This window comes from Onychomys torridus, chromosome 10, assembly GCF_903995425.1.
Source record: "Onychomys torridus chromosome 10, mOncTor1.1, whole genome shotgun sequence".
NCBI lineage: Eukaryota > Metazoa > Chordata > Mammalia > Rodentia > Cricetidae > Onychomys > Onychomys torridus.
The window spans coordinates 84,439,919-84,464,044 of NC_050452.1; the positions used below are offsets into that span (position 1 = coordinate 84,439,919).

At 46.3% G+C, this 24,126-nt stretch overlaps 2 protein-coding genes across 7 annotated transcripts in view; one reads left to right on the forward strand and one right to left on the reverse strand.

Moving 5' to 3' along the window:
• Nucleotides 1-1,409, reverse strand: part of Uso1 (USO1 vesicle transport factor) — a 72,042-nt gene extending 70,633 nt beyond the window's left edge. For 2 of the 4 annotated variants that reach the window (XM_036201060.1, XM_036201061.1), the window contains exon 1: nucleotides 1,161-1,408. In XM_036201060.1, coding sequence (XP_036056953.1) covers nucleotides 1,161-1,226 — 66 coding nt within the window. In that variant the 5' untranslated portion in view covers nucleotides 1,227-1,408. Of the gene's footprint in view, nucleotides 1-1,160 lie in introns of all 4 variants that reach the window. The other 2 variants (XM_036201059.1, XM_036201062.1) reach the window with 2 other exon arrangements.
• Nucleotides 1,410-1,577: 168 nt separating this feature from the next.
• G3bp2 (G3BP stress granule assembly factor 2) overlaps nucleotides 1,578-24,126 on the forward strand; it is a 77,164-nt gene continuing 54,615 nt past the window's right edge. Inside the window, exon 1 of one of the 3 annotated variants that reach the window (XM_036201064.1) lies at nucleotides 1,578-1,752. The gene's annotated coding sequence lies outside the window, so the exon portion shown is untranslated. The remainder of the gene's footprint in view (nucleotides 1,753-24,126) is intronic. The other 2 variants (XM_036201063.1, XM_036201067.1) reach the window with 2 other exon arrangements.

Sequence of the window (24,126 nt, forward strand, 5' to 3'; positions counted from 1 at the left end):
AGCCTGGATTCAAACCGGGGTCTAACTTCAAAGCAAGCTCTTCATTTGTGTGTCTGAGACAAGTGAAGCCAAATACTGGGAGAGGATGGAACCCGCCAGATTTCAGCTCAGTTCTAACCTGGTGCTGAGTCTGGCTCAGTGGCAGAATGTTTGCCTTGTTATGTGCTAGGGCCCTGGATTCAGTCCTCAGAACTCCTCCGTCTCCCCCAAGAAGTACTAACAGACTCATATGGTTAACATTATGTACATTTCCAAAACCTCCAGGTAAGAACTGAAATACAGGGATCAGCAACAAAGTCCGGGCTTAGCAGAAGGCTTAATTTTCACCGTAGTAGAATTCTAGCTCTAAGACACTGGGCAAATTACTTTGTAAAGACCCTATCCTTTCAGGGTACTTTATGATCCTTCCGGATCCCCTAAAGCAAAGGTATGACAGCTATCCAAAGTTTATCTTTAAAATGTCACCCGCAGTCATTTTCTATGTAGATCAATTTACTCTCAAGTCAGGTTTTGTGGTTTTTTTTGGTTTTGTTTTGTTTTTTTTAGTGCATTCACAGCAATTTCCAATTGACTCTATGCAAACTTCACAGTAAGTGTATCCTAAACATTAAATAAAACACTGGTTTTCCGTGTCTTGATAATTTTTTAAAAACATTACAAAATTGTGTACACCAGGAGAGCAGAAAAGTCCCTAGAGTGGTTAGAGCACACAGATCACTAGAGCGTGCAAGAGAAGTATTGCTACATGACACATTTGGGTGAACCTGGAAAGTGGGGTCTGAACCACCAACCCTAGGCAAACGCCCGTCCTTCCAGCTGATGGGGCAGGAGCAGGTGGCTGTGTGCCCCAAGAATATCGTTTTATTCTTAGGCACACGCCCTCGCCGACAGCTGGGTTTTAACCTCCTTCCACCAGCCCTCCAGAGCCGGGTTTGAGCCGGCACCGAGGCCGGCCGACGGGTTAAAGGGAAGGAGGGAGGGGCCTCGGACGGTCGGCGAGCCGGGTCCCCGAAGCCCTCCTGTCACCGCGGCCCGGGCTACACCGCCGCGTGGGGAGCTCGCGCGTCCGAGCAGGGGAAGGAAGGCGAAGGGAGAGGCGTGGGCGCCCCGTTCTCGCCCAGCCCGGCCCCAGCCGGGCCCCGGCGCTGCGCTCAGCTCACCGTCTCGGCTTCTGTGTGCTGGGGTCCGGCACTCTGGCCCCCCATCACCCCGCGGAGGAAATTCATCCCGTCGCTCGGCCGCCGGCGTCACCAGCCCCTTAGCCGGAGAAAACACGACCGCCCCCGCCCCCCGAAGGGCCTAGCCCCCGAGCCGGCGCTCCGCGCTCCGCACTCCCCGGCCTCCGCCACCGCCGCCTCCTGCTCAGCAGCGGCTCGGGCGCCCTGAGCCCGGAAACAGCCACCGCCGCCAGCCGCGGTGCGCATGCGCGGGGACGTGGCGTTACGTGGCGGCTCGAAGGGCGAAGGCAAAAGGGGAGAGGAGGGAGCCCGGGTCCGCAGACCACGCCCACCGGCGGGCCGCCCACCCCCTCGGACACGCCCCCTCCGCCGCCCTGCGCCGCCTGCTGCTGCTGCTGGCCGCGGTCACCCACGTGGTCGCAGCCCAGCCCAGTCGGCTCGGGAGGATCTGATTAGACTGCGCGCTTCGGCTGCTAGGTGTTTTGTCGCCCAGCGGGACGGGCTGCAAGCTGTCAAATCCAAGGGCTTCTTTTGTGGAGTCGAAAGTGAAATTTTCCTCTGGCCAACGGGACAGGTAAGAAGGGGGAAGGGGGCGTCCGGGCCCCTGGGAGAAGTCGTTTGGTTCTTTTGGTGAAGCGGTACGAGCGATGTGGCCTTTTGATCCTCATAAATTGCATTTCTTCTCAGGGCTTTGTTTGGTGGTAACGGGGAGGTGGGGTGCTAGAGACCCCTCATTCCACCACCACTGGAGGGCGCGTTTCTAAATTCTTGCTCCTCAACCCCTACTAAAAGGAATTAATTCCTAGATCTAAATACCAGGTACTCCGCTCATTTTCAAGTGTGAGAAGGAACCTCCATCGAGCCCTGAGTTTACCTCATAGTAAGAAATTAGAAATAAATTATTCCAGGGTGTTAGTTTAGTAGCCAGTAGCATAATGTTGTTTGTTCCATTAACTCTCGATTCCTGCATTTTCAGTGGTTTTAATATGCAAAATGACATTTTTCCAAATCGGTATACTTGTTCTTTCCAAATGAGGCTTCCAGGTCCACATGCTTGCGGAATAGCCTTGTAAATTGCTTGACACCGAAAGGCGGTTGGGTTAGCCAACTGACTCATGCATCTCTCGGTTTCAATTCTCCGTAGGTCTCAGATGTGACGTTTAAGATTGAACTCGTCTTTCCCAGCCTCCCTCTTTAAAAAAAAAAAAAAAAAAAAATTCAGTATGCTCCCACTGCATGCCTTCATATGCTCATTAGTACCTCTACCCAAATAATCCCCTAAGCCAGGGGGAGGAAACCGTGAAGACTTTGGCTTTCCACCTTTCCATGTCCAATGTGAGTGTATAGTTTGTATGTATAGACTATTTCTCAAATCCTTCCTGTCCTCGGATACTCTGCGTGTAGATGTTTCTGGTATTCTCATTTCACACTGAGATGACAGCGGTGTCTTCCCAACCAGTTTGTCTGCATTCAGCTTCCCTCAGACCACCTGCTTGGGTGAGCCCAGGAAGAAATAATGTCGGTTGTCTTATTAAAATTCTCCAGTGTGTCCCCCGGCTTATAATGAAATCCAAACTCCTTAGTTTGGCAAATATACCTGTTAGGATTACAGCTCCTGTCTCCCACACATACTCAACATGTTTCTTTTACCCTTTCCCTCTTTGTGAGGCAGAATCCTTCCAATTCCTTAAGCCTCAGCTCTGGCATCTCAGGATGCATATCTATGTGCAGTCCTTATGCAGGACCTAATGACAGGACCGTTTGTGTATCAGTTGCTTACTATTCTTTACCAATCATGGAGAGTGACTTCGATGGATAAGTGAATAAATCATTGAATGAACTTGTGACTAGTATACCAAGGGAGAAGGTCTATTCTGCCTGTGAATTACAGAACACGCACCAGAAAGGCCGTGGTGAGGGTTCATTTTAGTCCAAGGTCTTAAGCCTGGACACAGAGCATGGTGGGGTACTACTGCCAGAAATACTGTGTGCTGAGTATTGTCCTCTGCTTGACATTTTGCTTTAGACATTTTCCATGGAGGCATTTTGTTGCAGCCTAAAAAAAGTAACCGTTAAATTCTCAGCAGTTACCAAGTAAAGCCTGCAAAGAACCTCACCTAACAGTCTCACCTTTTCCCTGAGCCTGACCTCGACTCTTCCCCAAGCCTCACTTTGTCCTACCTTAAGGAATGAACTCTGATAGGATTGGAACGGGCTTAGAGGTATCTTTCTGTTATTTGGTAATGGGACATGGGACCTTGACATTTTAACAAAATTGTTCTAAGGGACAAGCCTTGTTAAAATATCTTGTTTTAAAATGTGGTGGACATAGTCATCATGACTTAGAACGTTCCCTTCATTTGGCCTGTTTTATTTCCTAACAGTGGGCAGTGGGGACTGTAGGCAGGAAGGACAGACAGTTGGGTGCAAAAGCAAAGCATGTAACCCTCCCCCCCATGTTCTCCGGCCTCACAATCTCACTTCTGTTCTGGGGTCTAAAGAGGAGGCAGAGAAGGTGTAGGTAAGCTCGGATCTAAGCAGGGAGCAGCCATGAAGTAGACTCCTTATTTAAGAAAGGGGTTCTGTATTAATCCGGCGGTTGTGGCATCAGCACTGGTACTTTTAGAAAAGAGTTGGTCTTATTCCTGTTTGTGCTCATCATATGGCAGAATTTGCCAACATGGGCATTGCTTAAGAACCACTTCTTACATTACGAAGCAAGAGAAAACACGAGGAAGCTGACTTACACTCATTGTGCTTCTGACTCTGGGATTCAGGGTGAGAATGCCGTGTTTCAGTAAAATTTCTGCAGTCTAAAACTTTGAGTGGATGAGACTAATCTTCCATTTCTTTTTTTAAAGATTTATTTATATATTATGTATACAACATTCTGCCTCCATGTAACCTTGCCCGCCAGAAGAGGGCACCAGGTCTCATTATAAATGGTTGTGAGCCACCATGTGGGTGCTGGGAATTGAACTCAGGACCTCTGGAAGAACAGTCAGTGCTCTGAACCTCTGAGCCATCTCTCCAGCCCCTAATCTTCCAATTCCTAAACCAAACCTGACCAAGAGCATCTACTAAAATTTATTATTTTGAAATCCATTTTTTGGTTAACACCAATTCCTTCAGTGGTTGAGCTTGTTTATCCTTTTTTTTTTTTTAACTTTTGCAGGGGGTGGGGTGGAGATTCAGCAAACAGTGAAACATCATTGCACATGATTGTTTTAGAGCTTGGAGGAGTGGATGGGGGAGGGTTGTCTGCTTTAGAAGGGTGGTCCTCAACCTTCCTAATGCTGTGGCCCTTTAATACAGTTAGTTCTTCATGGTGTGGTGACCCCCAACCATAAAATTACTTTTGTTGCTACTTCGTAACTGTAATTTTGATACTGTTATGAATTGTAATGTAAATGTCTGGTATGCAGGATATCTGATATGAGACCCCTGTGAAAGGGTCATTTGACCCCCTCCCCCAAAGGGGTCATGATTGAGAACCACTGCCTTGGAGGATGAGTAGAAGTGACCATCTATGTTTGAAACTCATCACGTTCAGGTTTTTAAAGCCCTTTGGGACACTGGAAAAGCCCAGTCCCCAAACACTGTTAATATGACTGTTCATTACCATCCAGTTAACCAAGCCACATACAACAGAGAAAATTGCTAATGAAGCAACCGTCAGAGTTCACAACTAATCAATGACAGTGTCAAGTGCTTGTACCCTTTCTTTGCTAGGCTCTGTTCAAAGGGATTTGAATAAAAGAATCCTTCCAGGCTGGAGATGTAGCTTGGTGTTTGAAGCATGCTTAGAGCTGGAAGCCCAGCTTAGGAAGTAAGTGTATGTAGCTCAAGCTGCCGAGCATGCTTGGAGCCCTGGTTTTGATCCCCACTACCACATCACCTTGAGGCGGTGAAGGGGGAGCTGGGGGGGCCTGGGGCAATCAGAAGATCAAGGTATGGAGCAAGTCAAGTGGTACCCCGACAGAAACAAATATCCCACAAACAAACAAATCTTCCCACTCATATAGAAAGCCTACTTAGCATTTGTGTGGTCCTGGATTCATTCTTCAGTACCCCATAATAATGATTTTTTTTTTTTTTAGTTTATTTTTTGTTTGTTTGAATGTTTTGTTATATTTTCTGAGGCAGGGTTTTGCTCTGTGTTACTCAGATCCACATTCTAAGGGCTGGAATTACATGTGTGTACCGTCACACCTGACCCAATAATAATTGGCTCCTCACAGCAGCAGCCTGATGACATAGAGTGTTGTTAGCTCTGCTTTAGAAATGGAAAAATAAGAGCATCGGCTTGACCGGTGGTGTCCTGCTGGGAACTGGCAGAGATGTTCACTTGACCAGTGGTGTCCTGTAGAATTGGCAGAGATAAACATGAGTTGGCATCTGGCTCTAAAGCCTGCACTCCAGTGTACTGTTCCCCTATCCCTCTAGAGTCAACACAGTGGCCATAGAGTAAGTTAAAGGTTGTCCATGTGTCCCTACACAATCTGACTTGGATTTTGTAGATGTATTTGTCCTGTTTGGGAAGTTGGCTTCTCCATCTGCCTAGAAGCAGGCATGTCACCTAGAGGCATGTACCACCCTTACCCTCTCCAAGTTTGCTCAGATGTCACGCAGGTCTTTGCTGACTCTCAGGAGTGGTGGCTCCGCTCTACTACCTCCCTCTGCTAGGCTTAAGCTTTCTCTGTCGCTCCTGTAAGGTGCAACCTACCCAATGAGCTTCGACTTTATAAGCGGGGAAATGTGCAGGGCAAGATTCATGAAATACAAAATGTGCTGTATATATTTTATTTTATTGTCTGTTCCTTCCCGACTCCTACGATTCTAACCCCATTAGAGCAAAGATTTCAGTCCTTTGGTAAGTTGTTTTAGCCCAGTGTGTAGCATATTATCTGACCCCGAGGATAGCTAATAACTTTACTCCCCCAATGAGGAAATTCCTACTGTGGACTTGCTGTGTACAGAAGATTCTGTCATTTGCAAAGCATGGCAGGCAGCCATACTAATTCAGGATCCTTGTTTTTTTGTTGTTTTTGTTTTTTTGTTTGTTTTTTCTTAACAAAAGACTTATTTTTTAATTTTTATTTATGTATACGGGTATTTTGTTTGCATGCATGTCTGTGCACCACATATGTGCAGTGCCTTTGGGGGCCAGAAGAGGGTGTTGGATCCTCTGGAACTAGAGTTAGAGACAGCCTGGAATCAAATCCTGGCCCTCTGCAAGAGCATCCAGGGCTCTTAACCCCTGAACCATCTCTCAAGCCCTATTTATTTATTTAGTTTTCTTTTTGAGACAGGATATAGTACAGCCCAGGCTGGTCTTGAACTTACTACCTAGGTGAGCTTGGTTTTGAATTCCAAATCCCCTTTCCCTTTCCTCCCAAATGCTGGGATTGCAGGTGTACACTACCATGCCTGGCTTGAACATTTTATTAATATAATAAATTTTGTTTATAGGTATGTTGGTGGCCTTCAATGACTAAATGGATAGCTAACCTTTATCAGTTATAAATATAAACATCTGTGCAAGGAGGGCTTACATGTTGAGCATCAGATTTCAGTCTAGTTTCCCTATGTCCAATACATCTTACTTTAAGATCTGCTGTACTTGGGCCTGGAGAGACGGCACAGCAGTTAAGAGCATTCACTGTTCTTGCAGAGGACCCAGGTTTGATCTCCAGCACCTACATGGCAGCTCACAGCCATCTGGACTCCAGTTCTAGGAACTGGACACCCTGTTTTGGCCTCTGCTGGCACCAGGTGTGCATGTGGTAGACAGACATGCATGCAGACAAAAAAACCCATACACATAAAAGAAAGTTTAAAAAAGATTTCAGTTGCTCTGGACAGCTGGCCTTTACCTTTCTCTACCTTTGTGTAGAATACTGTTGCTCACAGTCACGTTGCATCTTTCCACTTAGTGAATTATTTTTGGAAATGCCCTCACAGGTAAGCCCAGAGATATGATTTACTCAACTCCTGGGTCTTTCTTAATTCCATCAAGTTGACAGTCCAGTTTGGTCATCATAGGCTCTAACCCTGGCAACTTAGGGGGTGGAGGCAGGAGGATCAAGAGTTCAAGGCCAACCTGTGCTGTATAGTAAATGTGAAGCCAGCCTGCGATCCAGGAGATTCTGTCTCGAAACAAAGTAAACAACCATTAACTGTCATGCATAGCTAACCTCAAATATGCAGAAGGCTGTATATGAAAGTTTCCCACCACTTTTTGACCAGCCAGGCAGTTAACATAAGCAATTGTATATTCACGTTCAGTTCATCCATATACAATTGTGTGTGTGTGTATGTGTGTGTGTGTGTGTGTGTGTGTGTGTGTGTGTGTGTGTTGATAATACAAATAACTGTATTGCATGGTATATCCACTGTTCTGTATCTTTCCCCCTCCTTTGATGATCTAGAGATTAAACCCAGAGTACCACCCATTCTAGAAAAGTGCTTGCTGCCACTGAGATAGTCCTCATCCCTGTTCTTCTCTATCTAACGTAGCTGTAGCTTGGCCATTGTTCTAGATTAGTCTAAAGGAAGTGCCCTCATTCTTTCTCAACGTGAGGCTCTTTCTGTTGTCTTTGAGATGGGGTCTCGTGTATCCCAGGCTGGTCTCAAATTTACTGTGTAGTATGAGGATTACTTTGAACTTCTGACCCTCCTGCGTTTACCTCCCATGGGCTGGGGCTTCAGATGTGTGCCACTATGGTATTCCCTATTTATGCAGTGCTAGGGACAGGACGTGGAACCTTGTGTGTGCCAGGAAGTGGAACCTTGTGTGTGCCAGGAAAGTACTCTACCAGCTGTGCTTCAGGTCCAGAAATCCAGCCCCTCGAGCCCCTTTCCAAAGTATTGTTTAAGCTCCAGGAGTCCGTGTTAGAGGAAGGGGCAAGGAAAAGGTCTGGGTTCATTCACATCTTTCTCCAGCTAATTGGGTTTCTAATTTATTTAAACAAAAAGATTCAGAGGCAAAACTGTTGGACAGTCACCCTTCTCAGGAGATGTAAAATGCAACCAAGGCCAGGACTTGGAATTGTTGGGATATTGTGCATGCCCTCAAGTCCAAGTTTCTTGCTCCACCTCTCTAAAAAGGAACAGGAATCGTTACCTACCTGCTGGGGTTGTGTGTTAGAGAATAGTGCTTGAAACATAGTGAGTACTCGCTGATAAATGTGAAGACCCAGCTCGTCCTCCGTGTGTATTGTCCTTTTCTTAAGAACTGATCTTGCCTTGTAATAGAACCAGCTCAACTTATTGGGTCACGTTACTAAGTAGTTTGCTATAGATGAACGGTCTTATTAAATAAGAAACACAGAGTCAATTGCAGAGTTAAAAGCCAAGAGGTCAGAACAATAGCTGAGAGCTGAGACTTAAAACCTCCTTACCCTTTCTGCCGCTGCTGTTCTTCCTCTCCAAAAGAGACCCACTTCCTGTGTCTGTCCTTTTTATTGACTTTCTGTTCTGCCTTCTCATTGGTTGTAAACCCAACCACATGACCTCCTCAAAACTGCCTGTCTATACAGACCTCCAGGTCTTCTATGGTTAGTATTGAGATGGTATTGAGATTGGTGATGTTTGGGGTTGGGGATTTAGCGCAGTGGTAGAGCGCTTGCCTAGCAACCTCAGGGCCCTGGGTTCGATCCTCAGCTCAAAAAAAAAAAAAAAAAAAAGAGAGATTGGTGATGTTTGTAAGTTTAAGAAAATACGATAAATAGAAGTGCTTACTTATAGAAAATCTAAATTAGGAATCCCAAGCGATATTTTTAGAAAACTATTGAGGAATGAGTTTATGGGATCCAAGCTGGAGCACTTTTGCTTTTGTGGAGCATTTGACCATCACCTCCCTACCCCCATTGCCTTCTCTCTTTCCCTACAGCTGGCTGAACAGGCAGGTCCTGAGCAGTTAAGACATGAGATTAGCATTTTTATTGTGCCATTCCACAGCTAGACCAAGCCTTTGAAGTTCTTATTGGCTGATGCCAAGATTCCATGGGAGTATAAGATGATTTATTATGTAGTCACAGCCTCTTTTCCAGCAAGCCTGGGTTACAGGGCAAGCTGCAGCTGTCTTACTTGCCGGTGGCCCATGTAAGGATGTGGCAGGCTGAATATCAGGGCTGTCTGTCTCTTGAGAACAGAATACAGCCTGTCAAGGTAGCCTGGGCTTCTGGGACTAGAACCTTCCGAAGCTAGCCAGCCTACACTTTCAAAGTCCCCTTCTTCTCCTCAATTCCAGGTTTATTTGTTTTATATTAACTTATAAATTTATCAATTAATCAACACCTCCCACCCCCACTGTATGTGTGCATAGTGTGTGTGTGTTTGTATGTGTATGTGTGTGTGTATGCATGTGTGTGTGTGTGTGTATGTATGCGTGCGTGTGTGTGTGTGTGTGTGTGTGTGTGTGTGTGTGTGGTACTAGAGCTCAGAGCAAGGGTTGCAAACCTGCTGAGCATGTTGTTTCCCATTCAACTGTCTTCCCAGCCCCCAGTTCTAGTTCTTTAATGGAGTTGATTACAGGGTGCCAGTGCCTTATGATTCGTGGCTACACCCTCCAGATAACCAGGAAGAGCTCAGCTGAATAACTTACAGAACTGCCATAGACAGGTACATTGACGACAGAAGAGAGTTGGGTGTAGACATCAGCAACTCCAGAGGGCCTGGACAGTGGCACGGGAGGTGGAAGAGAGAGAAGAATGTGTGGGTGCACACATGACACCATGCGCTCCCCCTTGGCCTCTCCTCTCTGCTTCTGTGCACTGGCATATTGCTCACATCTATTCTGTGGCTCTGCAGATGCTTCAACAGAGTATGCTGGTTTATAATCAAAGGAATTTTGTGTCGGGTTATATTTTTATCTTCAAGGGAATAACAGAAGGTAGATATGGTGTGAGAATGGCCCCCGCAGACTCACATTTGAATGCTTAGTCTCCAGAGACTAATCTGAAAGGATTAGAAGGATTAGGAGGTGTGGCCTTGCTGAAGGAAGTGTGCCACTGGGGGTGGGCTCTTAGGTTTCAAAAGCCTAAGCCAGGCTTTCTTGTCCTATGGATCAGGAAGTAGCTCTCAGCTACTGCTCTAGTGCCTGCCTGCATGCCGCCCCACTCCCTGCCATGATGATAATAGACTAAGCTTCTGGAACTGTAAGCAAGTCCCTAATTAAATGCTTTCTTTTATAAGAGCTACCTTGGGCATAGCGCCTCTTCACAGCAATAGAGCATTGGCTAAGACAGTAGATAAAGAGCTAGAAGAGCCCCCAACTTGCCCTCTTTACCTCCTCTCCACCTTCCACACACGTCTCTGAGGCAGGGCCACAAAGTCTGTGAGACCCAAAGAGATCCAGAGCCAAGTCCTAGAAAAATCTACCAAGTATTTCGTATCTACTGTAAAACACCCGGGATCCAGGCTGAGCAGATTGCTCAGGAGGTGAAGATGATTGCCACCTGATGACACAGGCCTGGTGACCTAAATTCCATCCTCTTTACTCATCTTGAGATGGAAGGAGAGAACTGTCTCCACAAAGTTTTCCTCTTACCCCACATGTGCATGGTGTCATGCACCCACACACATACATTCTACATTCCCATACATAATTGTTAAAAAAAAAAAAATAGCCAGGTGGTGGTGCCACACATTTTTAATCCCAGCACTTGGGAGGCAGAGGCAAGGTGGATCCTGCGTTCGAGGCCAGTCTGGTTGGTCTACAGAGTGAGTTCCAGGATAGTAAGGGCTACACAGAGAATCCCTGTCTAAAACAAAAAGAAAAAAAAAAAAAAAAAAAAAAAAAAAAAGAAAAGAAAGAAAGAAAAGCCAGATATGGTTGGACCATACTTTCAACCCCAGCACTCAGAAGGTAGAGGCAGGAGGATGTTGTAGGCCAACCAGAGCTAAGTGAGGCCTTGTCTCAAAACAAACAACAAAATCTCTTAAGATCCAAAATCCCCATAGGTCATTGCAGCCATCCTCCTTCCTGAAAGCTGCTAACTAGGTCTGGGCCTAGAATCTGGGCCAGAGCGAAATGACGTCGCTGGTATTTTGGTATTAATTGATGGTATGGTAGATGTCAGGATCTTCCTTTTTAAAATGTTCAGAATCCACACCGTTTTAAACAAAGCAGGGCAGAGACGTGTTTAGCACATTGCATGTGAGCCTATATTAGCTCTTAACCACTGACTCATCTTCCCAGTCCCTGGCTAGGCACCATGGGGTGCGGGTGGAGGGGATCCAAAGTAATCTTCCCAAGTCCATAGTTCCGAAGTGGCAGGACTGCGCTGACGTCCATCTAGATCTGAAAAGCTAATGTGCCCAAAGCCCTGGCCTCCGTCTGTGAAATAGGAGTAGGCTGTCCAAGCCGTCTCAGAGGAGACATGTGACAGACAGGCCGATCTGGCTGCCATTCAGGTCCGTGCAGCAGCTTTTGCTCTCCTGCCTAGAACTTAGAGAAGCTCAGCCCCTGCTCGGCTCTGGCCAGAGCCCCCTGCTGGAGCACTTTGGGCTTTCTTTTGCCGTCTGGGAAGAATGGTCCTTCCTTCCATCTCCCGGTGAGCCGTTTTGTTCCTAGAACTTGTTTCATGGAGTCCTTGCCCTCCTCCTTGTGGAGGTAGACAGTCGGAAGAGCTCATTGGAGAAGAGTCGCAGGGCTTGTAGGCAGCATGGGAAGAAGGGGAAAGAATGGGGAGAGGCAAGAAACTGGATGAAATTGCTGACTAATATCTGCAGCCCGAGTCACTCACATACATACAGTGACACACCCCCAACCTGTGCTTAAAACAGCTCACTGTACCAGAACACTGAAAAACAGATGTGCTTAGTTTTGTTTTGTTTTTTTTGAATTATTGATTCAGCAAACATTGGAATCTCTCTGTCCTCTGCACCAAGCCCCGAGGTTCTCTCCCCATGTATTGCTCATTTGAGACTTGGAATTCCTACTCCTGTTTCTCAGAACAAGGCCTAACTGCAGAGTGGACTGGAGCAGAGAGGCACGTTTCCTTTGTAAATCTAGACAGTTTTCATTGTACTGCTGCCTCTTTAGAACTGTGGCCTTGCGAAAGTCACCACCCTCCATGAGCCTTAGCCAGGGGCCGGGAAGATGGCTCAGTGGTTAAGACACTGGCTGCTCATGCAGAGGACCTGGGTTTGATTCCCAGCACCCATGTGGCAGCTCACACCTGTTTGTAACTCCAGTTCCAGGGCTTCTGACACCCGCACACTGACATACAAGCAGGCAAAACAAATAGAATGAAATTTAATTGAAAAAGATAGAAACCAGGGCCTTACACAGGGCCTTACACATGGTGGGCCAGTGATCTACCACTGAGCTATACCTGAAGGCTAGGGTAGATTACTGGACTTGGCGGCCTGCACTGTGGTCCCTATGCAGTGCAGCAGAACATGGAGTGGACAGTGCAGGGTCAAGCCCCAGGACAGCATATGGGCTCCAAGTTTCATCTGCCTGGCGGAACCCCCAACTTGCTCTGTGGCTGCCTGCTGGCTCTTCTGTCTCCCACATTATGTTCTTATTCTGGGCAGAAATAAAGGATAAAAGTGAGGAACCAAGAGAATCTACCAACCAAGGCTTCCCTCCCTATCCTTTATCCTTCTAACCTTTTATGGAACTAATGTTAACTAATTAATGAACTAATGTCAGAACCAGAGAGAGGCTGCAAAAGCTATCTCCAGAATTCTCTGCCCTTTGCCCAGATCCTTTGAATGGAAGCATTCTTAATCACTCCATTCTCTACAAATATATACATATCTTCCTGAGCCATTCCTGAGGAATCTATTGGCATGCCCCCAAAGACTTCATCATCCAATTCCTGAAGATGAAACTGTTTTCTTAAATAACGCAGTGCTGTGATCAAACCAGGGAATTAGCTGTGATGCTTTGCTGTTATCTTGTCTCTAGACCTTTAGTTTTTTGCTGTAGTCCTACTAAAGACCTTTTAAAGAGGGATTTTGTTGTTGTTGTTCTGGTCCTGGATTAAATGTTTTGTTTGGATGTTCTATACCTTTGGTTGTCTTTAATCAAGAATAATTTCTTAAGGTGGGCAGTGGTGACACACACACCTTTAATCCCAGCACTTGGGAAGCAGAGGCAGGCAGAGTGAGTTTGAGGCCAGCCTGGCCTACAAAGAGAGTTCTAGGACAGCCAGGACTGTTACACAGAGAAATCCTGGCTTGAAAAACAAAAACAAACACAACACAACAAAACAAAAACCCCAAAGAATAATTTCTTTTAAAAAGAGAAGAAGAGTAGGGCTTGGGGGGGACAAAGGAAAGGCTCCTCGCTTTGGAACACTTGCTGCTCTTGTGGAGGATCTGTGTTTTGTTCCTAGCACACACATGGTAGCTCACAACCATCTAGAACTCCAGTTCCAGGGCATCCAGTGCCTTCTTCTGACCTCCATGGCATCAGGACACAAGTGGTGCATGTACAGACATCCAGGCAAAACACTGTACACACAAAATAAAGAAGAATTCTTGGGCTGCTGAGATGGTGCAAAGATGAAAAGCATTTCCCTTCCCAAGGACCAGAGTTTGGTTCCTAGCAGCTCTATTGGGTGCTTCCAAACACTGCCTGCAACTCCAGCTCCAGGGCATCTGATACCTTCTTCTGGCCTCCTCGGGCACTTGCATTCACCTGCGCATACTCATATACACCTAGTTAAAAACAAACTGTAAGAAAAGAATGGTTTCTCTCTTCCCTGTCCTGTCATGGTCTTGGCATGGAGTGGACAATGTAGGCTGTGTGGTAGAACACTCCTCAACTTTAGTCTCTTCTTGTTTCAGCCTCATGTTCAGAGGTTCTACACTCTGCAGAAAGTTCAGCACATCTCATTTTTCCATCATTAGTGATTTTTTTTTTTTTTTTAAAGAGAGAGAGTACCGCCGGGCGGTGGTGGCACACGCCTGCAATCCCAGCACTTGGGAGGCAGAGGCAGGTGGATCCCTTTGAGTTCGAGGCCAGCCTGGTCTACAAAGCGAGTTCTAGGACAGCCTCCAAAGCGACAGAGAAACCCTGCCTTGAAAGAGAGAGAGAGAGAGAGAGAGAGAGCGAGCCATGTAGCTCAGGCTGGCTTTGAACTTGCCATCTGCCTCCACCTCTCAGGTGCTGGTCTTTGTATTTAGTAAGTTGTGTTGGTGCTCTGTGTCTGTGTCTGTGGGCATGCATTGTTTTGTTTTTGTGGTGCTGGGACTAGAACTTAGGGTCTTGTACGTGCCAGGCAAGTGCTCTAGTACTGAGTAAAACACCCAGCACTATGAATAGTGCTCTTTCCTGCTTCCCTGGTGGTTGCTCCTCTGCCTCCTATGGGAAAACTTTCCAAGAAGCAGTCTTTTTTTTTTTTTTTTTTTTTTTTTTGGTCGGAGCTGAGGACCAAACCCAGGGCCTTGTGCTTGCTAGGCAAGCACTCTTCTACCACTGAGCCAAATCCCCAACCCCAGAAGTAGTCTTTTGACTTCCATCCATTTTGCTAAGAATTGTATCCAATCATAGTTGGGAGTGTGTCTGAGAAATGTATTATTTTGTTGTTTTGTTTTGCTGTGGGCATCTTAATAGAAAAAAAAATGGAGCCAATGTTGGAAGTGCTGTTGCATGCTTTAATCTCAGCAGTTGGAAGGCAGAGGCAGGAGGAGCTCTGTGAGTCAAGGCCAGCCTGGTTTACATAGAGTTCTAGGACAGCTAGGGCTCTGTAGAGAGACCCTGTCTCAAAACAAACAAAACACAACAAACCAACCAATAACAACAACACTCCAAACCACCTACATGGAAATAGCATCATGTTCAGATAAAAGCTTGTCTCAGAGTTCTTCGGATCTGGATCTTTTCCCCTCCCTCCCTGGCCCAGCAGCTGATCTATATTGGCTTTGTGATTATTCGCTTACTCCCCCAAGGACCATAGTCTGGAAAGACCTTGAAAGGGAGAATGGTCAGAGAATAATGACATTTGCTCAGCTTTATAAATAAACAGTCATTGTTATTCTTTGTAGTTTTTAAAATATTTAACAGAAAGAAAGAGGGAACTGTAAGAATGTTTTCCTCTCCTGACAGTTCTAAGAATGGGAATTTTAAAATTGCCTTGCAGTTGAGTTAGTTTGAAAGAGCATGAACATTTAATGATGATCGGCAGCAGAATCTCACTTCATTTAACCAAAACGTTTACAGTGAATGCCATGAAATAATAATATCAGTACATGACAGAGGTAAAGTATGGTACTAAGAGAGGAACCAACCAGGTTTGAATTATGTACCTGGAATGATCACACCTTGTTTAAAATAAATATATAGGGGGCTGGAAAGACAGCTCAGTATTTGAGAGCTCTTGCTGCTTTTTCAGAGGATCTGGATCAATTCCCAGTGCTTCCGTGTGGGTTCACAGACATCTGTAACTCCAGTTCCAGGTTCGATGACCTCTCTGGCCTCCTCTGGCACCAGTCAGCATGCGGTGCACAGACATACTTGCAGGCAAAGCACCCAAACACAGAATAAAAACTGAAACATGTACACAGTGGAAACTTAGGAAGAAGTGCAATAACGTGTGAGTGAAGAGTAAGGCCCGGCATGGTGGTGCACACCTTTAATCCCAGCACTCGGGAGGCAGAAGCTGAGTTCTGTGAGCTCTTGGGAAATCTCTATGAGTTAGAGGCTAGTCTGGCCTACATAGTGAGTTCTAGTACAACCAGGGCTATGAAGAGAGGCTCTGTCTCAAAAAACAACAAACAAAATGAGTAGTTATATTTTTGGACCAGGCATGGTGGAGCATGCCTTAATCCTAGAACCCTTGGGAGGCAGAGGCAGACAGATTTCTGTGTGTTCAAGCCTGCTCTAGTAGCAAGTTCCAGATCTGGTTCATAGTAAGAACTTATATCGGGTTGGGGATTTAGCTCAGTGGTAGGGCGCTTGCCTAGCAAGCTCAAGGCTCTGGGTTCGATTTTCAGCTAAAAAAAAAAAAAAGCAACAACAACAAAAGTGATATCTTTATGGGAAGATCCTGGGTGATTTTTCTTTATACTGTTAATACTTTCTAGCTTTATTTTTCCTTTTGAGATAGGGTCTCACCATGCAGCTGGCTGACCTTGAACTCACAGAGATCTGCCTGCCTTTGTGCCTGGCCCCTTCTGCTTTTTATTTTTATTTTTTTAATAATCACAAAGAACAGATTCCTAAAACATGTCCATCAGAGACAGCTGTGAAAGAAGCCTCTTTGGAGTCCTGAAAAGTCTGCTGACAGACTCGAGGAGAGCCCGGGGCTGTGATTGTGGCTGGAGCCTGAGCCCAACTGTCATCCCTTCAACTTTGATGCATCATGGCTGTCCTGCTGACCTTTCTTCCCGTCAAAAATCTTATCACTTCCTTTTAATGTCAGGAAGATGACTAGAAGAAGAGACAAGACAAACTTCAGAAAGAAACACTTTGATTTATTAGGAAGAACTATAAGGCCAGAGACAGGGATTCGAACTCTGGCTTTATCCATGTTTATTCAACAACCATGGGCTGAGAGCCGTGCCATTGCTGATTAGTAATGGTTAAAACAGGCAAAATTACTGCCTTTATGGAAGTTACATTTTGGAGTAGGAAAACAGGGTAACCTAAGAGGCCCTGGAAAGATACCTGAACCACAAACTATCTGCCCTACCACCTGCAGCATGTGAGATGATGCCGTTTAGAACCAGGCTTTTGAGTGAGTGACCCTCTGACAATTTTGAGTATCCATGGGAAGAACAATGGTCCCTGAGGTGATGTCACCTTGTTGTGTTGTTTCTTGAGAGCTCTGAGATCCATGTGGGAACAAACACCATAAGTGATGAGAGGCCCTGAGGAACTAATGGTCTAGGACAAGTGGACTTGAATGGGGTCCAGAGCAGGTGCCTTGGTGGAAGACCGAGATCTTCAGCTTCTCCTTCTGAAGGTCAGATGTTTGAAGAGATCACCTTGTAATCTGGCCATTCCAGAGGGACACGGCTGTGGCCTTCTCAAGTGCCTCATAGCAGCAATTGTTTCTAGAGTGATCATCTCCCTTAGAACATGTCCAAGAAATGGATAAGAGTCAGTAACATGGGCTGGAGAGATGCCTCAGAGGTTAAGAGGTTAACTGCTCTTCCAGAGGTCCTGAGTTCAATTCCCAGCACCCACATGGTGGCTCACAATCATCTGTAATGAGATCTGGCACCCTCTTCTGTGTATATAATAAATAAATAAATAAATCTTTTTTTAAAAAAAAAAAAAGAGTAACAGCTCACTGGGGTGCACACAGGCCTTAACTCATATAGTACATGACTTCTTGTTCACATTTAAAAAAATATATCATTTCAGGGCGGTGGTGGCGCACGCTTTAAATCCCAGCACCCGGGAGGCAGAGCCAGGCAGATCTCTGTGAGTTCAAGGCCAGCCTGGTCTACAGAGCAAGATCTGGGACAGGCACCAAAACTACACAGAGAAACCCTGTCTCAAAAAAAAAAAAAAAAAAAAAAAAACCTTAAAAAAAGAATATATTATTAATTGAGATAAGATCTCACTTTGTAGCCCTTGCTTGCCTGGAACTTGCTATGTATGCCAGTGGGCCTCGAACTCACAGAGATCCACCTGCCTCTGCCCCCAAGTGCTGGGAGTAAAAGCATGTGCCACCATCCCTAGCTAAGAGTATTATTTTTTTTTACTTATGTGTATTTGCGAGTGAATGCAGCATGTGTATGGATGCCAGCATGTGTATGGATCCAGAAGAGGGAAATGGATCCCTTGGATGGTTGTGAGCCACCTGCTGTGGGTGCTGGGTATCAAACTCAGGTCCTCTGGAAAAACAGCAAATACGCCTAACCATTGGGCGCCTCTCCAGCCCCTCATTTCAAACAGCCATTTAACTGTCGGAGACCTCTCAGTCCCTTAGATAACTAAGGCTTTGCTGACTTCCCTACATGCATCTCCATATCCAGCTACACTTCTTATCTGGCTTTCTGAACCGTCATTCTTGCAAAGGAGTTCTGTGAGGGCTTGGGGGTCTGGGCTGTTGGACTGTCAGGTCGAAGAAGGAGTGATTGTAACTATACAGGGACACCTTCAGGGGTGAAGTCAGGAAGTACTCACGACAGCACTTGGGCTCTGTGGTATGTACAGGATGTGCCAGCATGTGTGAGGGCTTGCATGTCTGTCTGGGTCAGGCTTCACAAGCCAGTGCTTTCCCTGTCCATGTGATCAGCTTTCTCTGGACCCTTGGCCTCTCTGCTGTTAACAATCTCCTTGTCTATGTAGACTCCAGTCCAAATTCAGCAAGGACTTACAGCTCTGCTCTCAGCCAGCTCGGATTAGTCTTCCTGGCAGTCTTGGTCCAATCAATAGCCCTGCTCCTATTTCCTGTGTGTGTTAGTTTTTTTTGACTTAGCTTATAAATGTAGGGGTGTGGGAGGGTTATGAATCTGATCTATCTTACCGTGAAAATGTTCTGGAATCATCTGTTTTATGTGAACACAGCTCCAGTTAGTATCATTTCTTATTCCTCCTGACCACTGTACTGAGTTCTTCACGTAGATCATCTCCCTCAGCGTACCTGCTTTCACCCTTTTCCTTGGTTTATTTGTTTTGTGTTTTGAGGTGGGGCCTCATACGGTGGTCCAGCTTGGATAGAATTCCTCTGTAGGCCTTACACTGGTGTCAGTCCTCAGGCTTCAGCTTCCTGAATGTGTTGGCATTGTATGTATGAGACACTATGCCTGGCTTCATCTTTTACTTGTTTGTTTCTGGGAGCGGAGGCTCAAACCCAGGGCTTCACACACACACCAAGCATATACTACTGAGCTGCGTCTGTGGCCCCTAGCCCATTTCACAGAGGAGCAAGCCACTGAAGGAAGGACATTGAGTCATGTGACCAAGCACAGGGACCAATTCTGATGGGTGGTCTCTATCTGGCCTGGGCCCTGCCCCCCCCCCTACTTCTGCTCTTCTCTCTCGTCATGGCAGCTTCTGATGACCCTCCTCACTGCCACTTACTTACCCAGTTAATTTACTATGGCTTATCTCTGTGAAATGGAAAAAAACGAGCCAGAAGGCTCAGAGGTCCACCTAGTCACAGAATTCTCCCAATTGGGTCTATAGCCTCACAAAGCTCGCTGATCTTGGCAGAACCCATGAGAAAAAAAGAGACTGACTTCCTGCCCTCTTGGTTCTCAGGTTGGGTTATCCAGCGGCCTAACACTTAGCCCAGACTCACCCCTTCTGTGCTGGTATTTGTGTCCGCTGTCTTAATGAGAAGTAGCAAGTCAAGCTTCACACTTGGTCCTGTGCCTTGTGTGTGCTGAGATGCTTCATAAGCTTTGCTTTACTGCCTGTCCCATCCAGATCACCCCAGCCACTGTTAGCTTTTCCTCTCATAAAATTGAAGGTAGGGATCGTCAGATCTGATTTGTTTTTTGTCTCTAGTTCATATCCAGGGGGAAGTGATGGAGTGGGAGGGTGTTGTGACTAGTCGGTTGGTGACCCATGGGACAGGGGAACGCGACCACTGGGAAGAAAAAAAAAAGGAAGAGAAGCTTCCACATTTTAAATAAAAATGAAATAACACAGCCGGGTGGGGCAGCACATATGCCTCTAATCCCAGCTCTCAGGAGGCAGAGGAAGGCAGATCTCTGTGAGTTCAAGGCCAGGCTGATCTACAGTCTACAGAGTGAGTTCTAGGACAGCCAGGCCTACACAGAGAAACACTGTCTCAAAAACAAAACAAAAACATAAAAGAAGAGGAAGAAGAAACAGCATACTTGAACTTGATAGAAATGATTCCTGTAATTTATTCCTGTATTGACCTGAGCATGCCTAATCTCATATGATATTGGAAGCTAAGCAGGCCTTGGCTTAGTAGTTGGATGAGGGAATATCCCAGTGGGGGTAATAAGCTGGACCATAGAGTAAATCCTTTTCTCCCAGATGCCTGTACCCTCACCAATGACTGCTGCTCCCAAGTGTTGGCCTCTGGGAGGCGCTGCTTCCCCAGGAATGTGGGCCAGAAGGTGTGGCCTCTCATTAACAACAGGGCTGCATCTGGCTGCTAGATTTGTACCAGGGCGACTTCGAATGATGTCATCGTTGGTCAGCTGGTTTATAAGTGAGGTTCCTTTACCTTCCTCTGTGGCTCCCTCAGGACCTTCACTTGTTGGCTGTTTTGGCTGTGGTTGGACTCTGTGTGCACTGGGCTTTTTATTCCCAGCATGTAAGGATCATTTGCCAGCCCTGTTGCTGGGGGCTGGAGTAAAATAAAACATGATGGTCCTTTCTCAACCAAGTCCAGAGAGGCGGAAGGATAGTGTTCTTAGTTGGCTTTTCTGTTGTTGTGACAAAAGGCTGATCCTTGAGGGAACCTGGAAGCAGAAACTTAGCACAAACCACGGGGTCCCCTGCTCTAGCACTGGCCCTTCTCCTCTGCCTTGCTCAGCTCCTGCTTTCTTAGACAGTCCAGACCCCCCTGCCCCGTGATGGTGTTGTCTCGATTAGCAATTGAGCAAATGCTCCAGATGTGCCCACAAGCCAGTCTGATAGCAGTAACGGGCTTGGCTTGCCACATATGCGTTCGAATTCACTATGAAGTCAATATGTATTTTATGCATACACTATCTGGAAAGCAGCCAGTAGTCATCGTAAAATCCAATTAGCTAATTCGCTAAATTAGGGTGTTTACGTTTTTATTTTCAAGATTAGCATTTATTATCGGATTACAGACCTTCGTTCACTCAACTCGTGCTCTGAGTAAATTTTGTAAAGTGTGAAAAATAAAATTTTTAATTTAATATCTGATTGATAGGACTGAGGACTCATCAGCAATTCAAAAAATTGAAACTAAGCACTGATGATCCTTTATAGAGGAAATATGAATGGCCTCTCAGTCTTTGGTCTCGTAACTGCGTTCTTTGCTCTAACCTGTGTGCAAGGTGTTGTTTTTTCTGGGGACCAGAGTCTTGTGTCGTTGTGTATACCTGTCTTTTTATTACTTTTTTCTCCCATTAAACAGTTAGACTTAGTTACTTGGTTTTTGGTAAGTCTTTGTGTGTGTGGTGTGTATACATGTTAGTGGTGGTGCTTACACATGCCAGAGGTGGACTTAGGGGGTCTTTTGCCTGTTGTTTTTATGTGTACGGTGTTTTGCCTGCATTCACGGCATGGGCCAGGTTTGTGGTTGCTGCCTCTCGAGGCCAAAAGAGGCCAGTGGATCCCCTGAAACTGGAGTGACATGTGGTTTGGGGCTACCATGTAGGTGCTGGGAATCGAACCCTGACTCTCTGAAAAGGCAGCCATCTCTCCCCCATCTTCTAAGACTTTCTTTTTAATCTGTTTTAATCTTCGCCACCTGGTAAAACTTGTTTATTCAAAGGCGAATTGCAGCATTCCAGGAATTTGATGGCCTGGAGCTATAATCCCCACCCTCCAACTTGGACTCCAGCCAATAGGGAAAATATTCAGCCACCCCCTGAGTTAGAAAAGAAACCAAACACACGTCCTGTCTTCGTGTTTGCTCCTCCAGCACACGCTCTTGGTAAAGAGTGAAGTTTGCCTTGTCTAGACACTTGAATTGGAGTGGTGGTCTCTTGGAAGCTCCAATTTATTTCTAACTGAGGCAGGACGGTCTCTTAAATTCAGAAGGACAGCTTGAGCTACTTAGTGAGTTCCAGGCCAGCCAGGGCTACATAGTGAGACTCTTGTCTCAGGAACAAAACAACAGTAAATACCGTAGCCTAAAGGGGTTTAGAAATTTGGGAAACCTGCTTCGGCCTCCAGAGTGCTGGAATTACAGACTTGCCTTCAGGAGATCCTGGGAGTAACCCAGGAAGAACCGGGAGGCCTCCTCAGCTCCCCAGGGTCGCCTGGGCTTCACACCTCCAGCTACTCATGGGGGTGGGCTGGGGGTGCTCAACCCTCACAGCCAGGACGGCAGACCAGCACAGCTCCTAATCTGTGTTTTCCAGAACCACTCCTGTTCTGCATGGGGGACCTGACAGCAAACAATACACAGGAAAATGCGGGGTAGGGACAAAGGCGACTCCCTTCAGCTCCTGGCTGTAATTCCTGGCTCCTATTGAAATGGTAAAACAGTGAATTGCTATTTTGCTTCACTATGGGGTCCTGTACCTTCCCTAGCCTGAAGGTACAGCCCAGGCTTTTGTGGGTGTTGCCCTCCCCGAAGTAAGTGATTTGCCTTTCTGAGGAAGTTTCTAATGGGGGAAAGTCAAGCAATTAAGTTAATCTGGGACTCTGATGGGCCGGAAATTATCCCCCCAGGGTATTTTCTCCTTCAACTTGGCTGAGAGTTCGGCTCTTGGGGCAGGCCAAGGGGTCAAAAGACTAATAAAACTTTCACAGACATTGTATAGAGGATTATTTGCTTTGTCAAGGTGAAAAAATTAGCAGGAGACTGGTTACCTGAGCTATACAGGACCATTGTCTCAAAAGGAATGAGATGTAGGTTGAAATTACCTTTTAATTAAACTCACTAAGAAAGTGAAATGACCTTCAGTGGAGAAGTGAATAGAGACAGTGGCAAAGCGGGGGTGGCAAGGGACACAAAGAAAAGGTCTTGTGGTCTATTAACTGCCAGGGCTGAGTCCTGTGTAGCCTGTGAGTCCCCGAGCTGCAGCCCCAGCCGAAAGAAAAAAACAGCAGCAGCAGCTGCTGCCTTTCAGGCTTTCCCATTTGCTTGACCACTCTTCCTTACCTCCGGCCCCTGTTCTTCCTGCCTCACCTTGATTGCTTGTCTGGGCTTTTAGTGTGGATTTTCGTTTTTTGAGACAGCCTCCTGATGTAGCCCTGGCTGGCTTGAAACTTACTTCGTAGGGCCCTCCAGTCTTGGCGGCCTTCCTGCCTCTACATCCAGCGTACTGGAATTACAGATGTTCGCCACCACACCCAGCTTGTATTACCTGTTTCAGACCCAGTTTGACGGATGTTTTCAGTTCCCGGATGTTCCGGCTGCCTGTTGTCTCTGTTCTCTTCACCTGGATCTCTTTCCAGTTCCAGAGCTGGTTCTTCCCGGTCCTTCAGCCCCGACCCCGCTGCCTTCAATGTCTAGTTGCTGTCTCTCAGGTCTCTGGCTAGTTTGCAGCATTATACACCTTAGTTCTTGGCCTTTGTGAGCACTTAGGAAACACTCCCTGAATGGAAGGATTCAGGAAGGCAAGACCCGATGTCAGTTGGCAAGGGTAAATGCTACTGTTTGGAGTCCTCCTCTGCTTTTGGTCACATTGTCTCTGTGTGCTTTGCAGGTCCCCTGACTGGTCAGTAAGTCTCTGAAGCCCTGGGACCATGGCTTCTGCTAAGTGAACCTTACAAACACATTCACTTTTGTTCATTTATTTAAAAAGTTGCCTCATAGAGCAGAGTGGAGGACTAGACTCTTCAGCACGTTCTCTCCCCACCTGAAGCCACAGGCAAGACCGAGTGTGAACAGAAGATAGCCTGTGGGTGCCTACTTCCTTTCTCCTGGGGCGGGGTGGGGGGTGGGGGAGTGGCTTAGTTTGACTACAGAAGACTGGGCGATTTAAAGAATGGCCTTCAGCTAAGTGAGTCTTAAGTGTTGCTGCATCTTCTCCTGTAGATTCTATTCTGATGCATGTAGTGGTCAAAGTGCCTCTCACTGTGAATGATGCGGGAATCATGCTGGACTAGTTCTGTTAATCCCACTGGTCAAGAATAAGACCACCACTACAATTTAAAGCCAAATTTGAAGCAAGCTTTAATTAAACTCTGGCCAGGTCTGTCTCATTTTCTAGAAAATAGCCCCAAGTCACAGTTTACAGCAGCTTAAGTATTTCCCATCAGGTCTGATCAGGGGCACACATACACCTTGATATACCTTCAGCCTGCATCCAATCAGGGGCAAACGTACAACCTGACATATTTCCTGCCTGTGGCCCTCCTGCTAACATGTGATCAAGCACATCCAGTGCAGAAGAGTCAAAC